Below are 7,422 nucleotides of genomic sequence, written 5' to 3'. Positions count from 1 at the left end.
CGCTGCTGGACAGCTTTATCGACAATTGACATCGCTGGACTCCGTAATTGACATCGCTAAACTGCGTTATCGACAATTTTCATTGCTGGAAAGAATTATCAACGATTTTTATTGCTGGACAGCGTAATCGACATCACTGGACTGCGTTATCAACAATTTTCATCGCTGGACGGCATTATCGACAATTGACATCGCTGGAAAGCATTATTGAAATTTTCATCGCTGGACTGCGTTATTGACATCGCTGGACAGCATTATCGACAATTTTCATTGCTGGACGGCATTATCAACAATTGACACCGCTGGAAAGCGTTGTCGAAATTTTCATCGCTGGACAGTGTTATGGACATGGCTGGACGGCGTTATCGACAATTTTCTTTGCTGGATGGCGTTATCGACAATTTTCAACGCTGGATGGCGTTATCGTAAATTTTCATTGCTGGGCGGCGTTATCAACAATTTTCTTTGCTGGACGGCGTTATCGACAATTTTCATCGCTGGACAGTGTTATGGACATCGCTAGACAGCATTATCCACAATTTTTTATTGCTGGACGGCATTATCGAGAATTGACATCGCTGGAAAGCGTTATCGAAATTTTCATCGCTGGACAGTGTTATGGACATCGCTGGACTGCGTTATTGACAATTTTCATCGCTGGACGGCATTATCGACAATTGATATCGCTGAAAAGTGTTATCGAAATTTTCATTGCTGGACAGTGTTATAGACATCGCTGGACAGCATTATCCACAATTTTCATTGCTGGACGGCATTATCGACAATTTTCATCGCTGGAAATCGTTATCGAAATTTTCATTGCTGGACAGTGTTATGGACATCGCTGGATGGCGTTATCGACAATTGACATCACTGGACGGCATTATCGACAATTGACATCGCTGGAAAGCGTTAAAGAATTTTTCATCGCTGGACAGTGTTATGGACATCGCTGGACAGCATTATCGACAATTTTCAATGCTGGACAGCATTATCGACAATTTTTTATCGCTGGACGGCATTATCGACAATTGACATTGCTGGAAAGCGTTATCGAAATTTTCATCGCTGGACAGTGTTATGGAAATCGCTGGATGGCGTTATCGACAATTTTCACCGCTGGACGGCATTATCGACAATTGACATCGCTGGATATCGTTATCAAAATTTTCATCGCTGGATAGTGTTATGGACATCGCTGGACGCCGTTATCGACAATTTTCATTGCTGGACGGCATTATCGACAACTGACATTGCTGAAAAGCGATATCAAAATTTTCATCGCTGGACAGCGTTATTGACAATTTTCTTTGCTGGATGGCGTTATCGACAATTTTTCAACGCTGGACGGCATTATCAACATTTTCATCGCTGGACAGTGTCATGGACATCGCTGGACAGCATTATCGAAAATTTTCATCGCTGGACGGCATTATCGACAATTGACATCGCTGGAAAGCGTTAAATAATTTTTCATCGCTGGACGGCATTATCGACAATTGACATCGCTGTATGGCGTTATCGACAATTTTCATTGTTGGACGGCATTATCGACAATTGACATCGCTGGAAAGCATTATCGACATTTTCATCGCTGGACAGTGCTATGGACATCGCTGGACAGCATTATCGAAAATTTTCACCGCTGGACGGCATTATCGACAATTGACATCGCTAGATAACGTTATCAAAATTTTCATCGCAGGATAGTGTTATGGACATCGCTGGACGCCGTTATCGACAATTTTCATTGCTGGACGGCATTATCGACAACTGACATTGCTGAAAAGCGATATCAAAATTTTCATCGCTGGACAGCGTTATTGACAATTTTCTTTGCTGGATGGCGTTATCGACAATTTTTCAACGCTGGACGGCATTATCAACATTTTCATCGCTGGACAGTGTCATGGACATCGCTGGACAGCATTATTGAAAATTTTCATCGCTGGACGGCATTATCGACAATTGACATCGCTGGAAAGCGTTAAATAATTTTTCATCGCTGGACAGTGTTATGGACATCGCTGGACAGCATTATCCCCAATTTTCATCGCTGGACGGCATTATCGACAAATGACATCGCTGTATGGCGTTATCGACAATTTTCATTGTTGGACGGCATTATCGACAATTGACATCGCTGGAAAGCATTATCGACATTTTCATCGCTGGATAGTGTTATGGACATCGCTGGACTGCATTATTTACAATTTTTGCCGCTGGACAGCATTATCGACAATTGACATCGCTGGAAAGCGTTATCGACAATTTTCATTGCTGGACAGTGTTATGGAAATCGCTGGACAGCATTATCGACAATTGACATCGCTGAAAAGCGATATCGAAATTTTCAACGCTGGACAGCGTTATTGACAATTTTCTTTGCTGGATGGCGTTATCGACAATTTTTCAACGCTGGACGGCATTATCGACAATAGACATAGCTGGAAAGCGTTATCGACATTTTCATCGCTGGACAGTGTTATAGACATCGCTGGACAGCATTATCGACAATTTTCATCGCTGGACGGCATTATCGACAATTGACATCGCTGGACAGTGTTATGGACATCGCTGGATGGCGTTATCGACAATTGTCATTGCTGGACGGCGTTATCGACAATTTTCATTGCTGGACAGCGTTATCGACAATTTTCTTTGCTGGATGGCGTTATCGACAATTTTTAACGCTGGACAGTGTTATGGACATTGCTGGACAGCATTATCGAAAAAAATATATCGCTGGACGGCGTACAGAGGTGGCTCTGGATGGGGGGTACAGAGGTGGCTGGGCACCAGTTCACAAAAAAGATGCCATTAAGAATTAAAGTGGAAGTAAACCATTTCTGTAAATGTGTACCTACAGGTAAGTCTATAATAAGGTTTCCATGTAGGTACTATGAATATCTCCTAAACCTGCACCGTTTAGGAGATATTCACACTGCATGCAGCCGGTGATGTCACTGGTGCATATGCTCTGAAGGGACGGTATACCCGTGCTGTCCCTTCAGAGCTCCGTGGCGCTGTCCCCGACTTCCACGCGCATGTGCAGGAGTTATGTCATTCGGGTGCTGCCAATCAGATGGCTGGAGGCCATGAACCTGGAAGGAAGACCGGGTGAAGATGGAACCACCTGTCAGTGCTGACAGCACATCGTTCTATGTATTTCTGAATGTGCTAGTATGTGATGCATACTAGCACATTATGCCTTTACTTTGCAGGGTTTAAAAAATACAAATTGGTGTGGTTCTGGAAACCAACATGAGAATGGTACAAGTGATCCTCAAGGAGCTACGTACCAGGCAGCACACCCTAATTACTTGTGCTCTGAGCTCTTTCCCCCTCGGCCCCCCCACTCCCAATCCGATGCCGCCCGGCTCCTCACCTGCGCAGGGCCACGGCCCACAGTCGGTCGGTGCACTGCTGGTCTGCTGGCGCGGTGAGTGTCCCCGGAGCCCGGACCGGTGGTGGTGGAGCGGAGCCTCCGCGGCGGCTTGGGGAGATGTCGACTGAGGTGACGGTGAGGAGGTGAGCCAGACTCACTCCCTCCCGACCCGTCACATGACACTGCTGCGAGCGGGAGTCTTCAGGCGCGTGCATGCGCTAGCGCCAGTCACGACGTCGACGACACATGACCCGGAGCTGGCCTGTGACCCAATCACAGGCTAGCTCCATCCCGCCGTGACAGTGACCTCAGTCAGAGTCTGCCGGGACTGCCCCCCCTGCACGCGCACTCAATGTAATTTCGGTAACGCCGACCAAGTAATGGGAACAGCGTTGCCGAGAGGGAAAGAGCAATCTGGTAGATTACTCGTTTCCCTCAGGAGGCCCATCGTTACGTAACGGCGTTTATTTAACCACTTAACCCCCGGACCATATTGCTGCCCAAAGACCAGAGCACTTTTTGTGATTCGGGACTGCGCCGCTTTAACTGACAATTGCGCGGTCGTGCGACGTGGCTCCCAAACAAAATTGGCGTCCTTTTTTTCCCACAAATAGAGCTTTCTTTTGGTAGTATTTGATCACCTCTGCGGTTTTTATTTTTTGCGCTTTAAACAAAAATAGAGCGACAATTTTGAAAAAAAATAATATTTTTTACTTTTTGCTATAATAAATATCCCCAAAAATATTTAAAAAAACATTTTTTTTCCTCACTTTAGGCCGATACGTATTCTTCTACATATTTTTCGTAAAAAAAATCGCAATAAGCGTTTATTGATTGGTTTGCGCAAAAGTTATAGCGTTTACAAAATAGGGGGTATTTTTATGGCATTTTTATTAATATATATTTTTTTACTAGTAATGGTGGCGATCAGCGATTTTTTTTCGGTACTGTGACATTATGGCGGACACTTCGGACACATTTTTGGGACCATTGGCATTTTTATAGCGATCAGTGCTATAAAAATGCATTGGATTACTATAAAAATGCCACTGGCAGTTAAGGGGTTAACACTAGGGGGCGGGGAAGGTGTTAAGTATGTCCCTGGGTGTGTTCTAACTGTAGGGGGGGTGGCGGCCTCACTAGGGGAAACACTAATCCTCTGTTCATACATCGTATGAACAGAGGATCAGCATTTCCCCCCCTCGGTACCGCGAGTAATGCTATTGTCCGACTAATTCGCGCCCCCCCGCGATTACCGTGATTCGTGGTAAATCCCGCGATTGGCGACAACCCCCCCCCCCCGCTCAACAACTTTGTCATAGAAATCATCCACAGACACTGAGAATGGTCATAGATGAGCAGATATGTGTCTGAGAATGAATATGAACTATCATAAATAAATAATATATATATACATTTGTATTTTTTTATAGTTATTTCTTTATATTCATACCTCCATAAGGATAACATAGTCATAGGCCATACTCATACAGCGCATCATAACTACAATGCTAAGACTGTGCTGGAGCCGGGCGGAGTCTTTACATCCACCCTTTTGTGTATTTACCATTACAGGCCCTCCAGGGGGCGCTCGCGTGCCTCCAACGGTCCGCAATTCCTTATAAGGATATGGCCCCTCCATTGTGACGTCACCGTCCAGCGGCAATAAATAGCCGCACGCAGGGAAGGTACAGCAGTAGTGAGTGCGCGGAGCTCAGGAGAGGACGTGTGACAGAGAGCTCCGGAGCACAGGAGAGACCGACCATATCTTCCGCACAGGACGCCCAGAAACGAGGAAAAGACACGCCCGTAGGCGGTGCTGGAGCCGAGCGGAGTCTATACAGATCCTCACCCCCTCCGTTTTGTGTATTCTCCATTACAGGCCCTCCAGGGGGCGCTCGCTTTTCTCCAATGCTCGACACTCAGAAGAAGTTGCCGCGCGCAGGGGAGTGTAGCCCCGCCTCTTCATTCCTGTGCCCCGCCTCCTCGCCCTATTTACAGCTGAGTTACTGGAGCTCCGCTCAGAGCAGAGTAAGACCTCAAGAGAGGAGGGAGTGTTGTAGGTGAGGGGAGTGTCCGCTGTGTCATGTGATGTAGGGGGAGGAGAAATCATTGTGTAACATGAATGTGATCAGATATACAGTGCCGTACACACAGATCAGGGGGAGGGGCTCTCCTCTCCAAGTCTATGAGAATGCAGCCAATCATCAGTCTGATGGGAACACCTCACTGTAAGGGGGACCCTCATTGGAGCACTTGATCTAAAGGAGGAACTCTGATGAGAATACCTGATATTAAGGGGACCCTGATAGGAGCACCCGATTTTAAGAGGGACCTCCAATGGGAGCATCCGATTTTAAGAGGGTCCTCCAATGGGAACACCTGATTTTAAGGTGGCACTGTGATGGGAACTCTATTGGGAACATCCGATTTTTAAGGCGGAAATCTAATGGGAGCACCTGATTTAAGGGGGCATTCCGATGGGAGCACCTGATTTAACCACTTAAAGATCGGGTCACAGAGCTGAAGAACGGGGAGAGGTAAGTGTAAACAAACCTCTCCCCATGCTGCCTAGTGAGACTGTCACTGATCGGAACGACGATCAGTGACGTTGCGCGCCAAGCCACGCCCCCCACACAGTAAGAATCACACATTAGGTCACACTTAACCCCTTCAGCACCCCCTACAGGTTAACCCCTTTACTGCCAGTGTCATTTTCACAGTAACCAGTGCATTTTTATAGCACTGATCGCTGTAAAAATTACAATGGTCCCAAAAGTGTCCGATGTGTCCTTCATAATGTCGCAGTCAAGATAAAAATAGTATGAAAATAAAAATGCCATAAAACTCCCATACTATGTAGACATTATAACTTTTGCGCAAACCGATCAATAAACGCTTCTTCATATTTTTGGTAAAAAAAAAAAATCGCAATAAGAATACGTATCGGCCTAAACTGAGGAAAACATTTTTTTTTAAATACATTTTTTGGGGATATTTATTATAGCAAAAAGTAAAAAATATAATTTTTCAAAATTGTCGCTCTATTTTTGTTTATAGCGCAAAAAATTTAAACCGCAGAGGTGATCAAATACCACCAAAAGAAAGCTCTATTTATGGGGAAAATAAACATAAAGATTTCATTTGGGTACATGACCGCGCAATTGTTATTCAACGTGCGACTGTGCTGAAAACTAAAAATTGGTCTGGGTAGGAAGGGGGTGAAATACGTGAGTCCGCTCAGGCAGCGGAAAACATGGCGATGTCCTTGTGTGTGAGGGCGCTGCGCCTCACCCGGGCCGCCCGGCCGCTGCTGCTGAGGAGACCCGCCGCCCTCACCCGCTCTGTGCACACCGCGCCCCAACAGCCCGCCGCCTCCTCCTCCTCCGTCACCGCCGAACACCAACACACAGGGGGACCCGAGGAGGAGCATGAGGAGGAGGTGAACAACATGTTCCTGAAGAACCCAGATTCATTTGGCTTCAGTGATGACCCCGAAGCTGACTTGTGGAATGCACGCTTTGCCTTCTTCACTAGTGTAACACTCTGCCTGGTGTTGGGAACCGCGTTTGTATATTACATCTCAGATCCAAGGATGAATCGTTGGGCCCGAAAAGAGGCAGAGCGTTTGGTGAAACTGAGAGAAGCACAGGGGCTTCCCCTCATCCCTGAAAACTACTACGACCCCGACAGCCTGGTATTGCCAGATGATGTTGATGATCAAGAGTAACCTCCTGCTTTGTTCCTGTAGTGCAATAAATGATATGTTGGACCTGTAAAAAAAATAAAAAAAAAATAAATAAATAAAAGCGTGGACTAGGGGTAGTAAAATGTACGCTGTTTGTCACCGTTGCACGGGTTGGTCTTTATTTACTTGGCGTAACATCATCCTTTTATTTTTCACCAAAAATTGGGTTATGTCTTTTTTCTGCCTTAAAATGTAAAAAGTGTATATTTTCCCCCAAAAAATGTGTTTGAAAAACTTCTGCACAAGTACTGTGTGACATAAAAAATATATTTTAAAACTCACCATT

General features: G+C 45.6%; 1 protein-coding gene across 1 annotated transcript; it reads left to right on the top strand.

The window, feature by feature from the left end:
• Positions 1 to 6,629: 6,629 nt before the first annotated feature.
• Positions 6,630 to 7,171, top strand: LOC120935299 (NADH dehydrogenase [ubiquinone] 1 beta subcomplex subunit 11, mitochondrial-like). The gene has a single exon (XM_040347438.1). It carries the CDS (start codon positions 6,645 to 6,647, stop codon positions 7,116 to 7,118), a length of 474 nt encoding a protein of 157 aa, XP_040203372.1. The 5' UTR covers positions 6,630 to 6,644; the 3' UTR covers positions 7,119 to 7,171.
• Positions 7,172 to 7,422: the final 251 nt, after the last annotated feature.

The sequence above is a fragment of the Rana temporaria genome, chromosome 4, assembly GCF_905171775.1.
Source record: "Rana temporaria chromosome 4, aRanTem1.1, whole genome shotgun sequence".
NCBI lineage: Eukaryota > Metazoa > Chordata > Amphibia > Anura > Ranidae > Rana > Rana temporaria.
The sequence above is the reverse complement of the archived record's forward strand: the minus strand, read 5'-3'. Positions and strand labels throughout refer to the sequence as shown.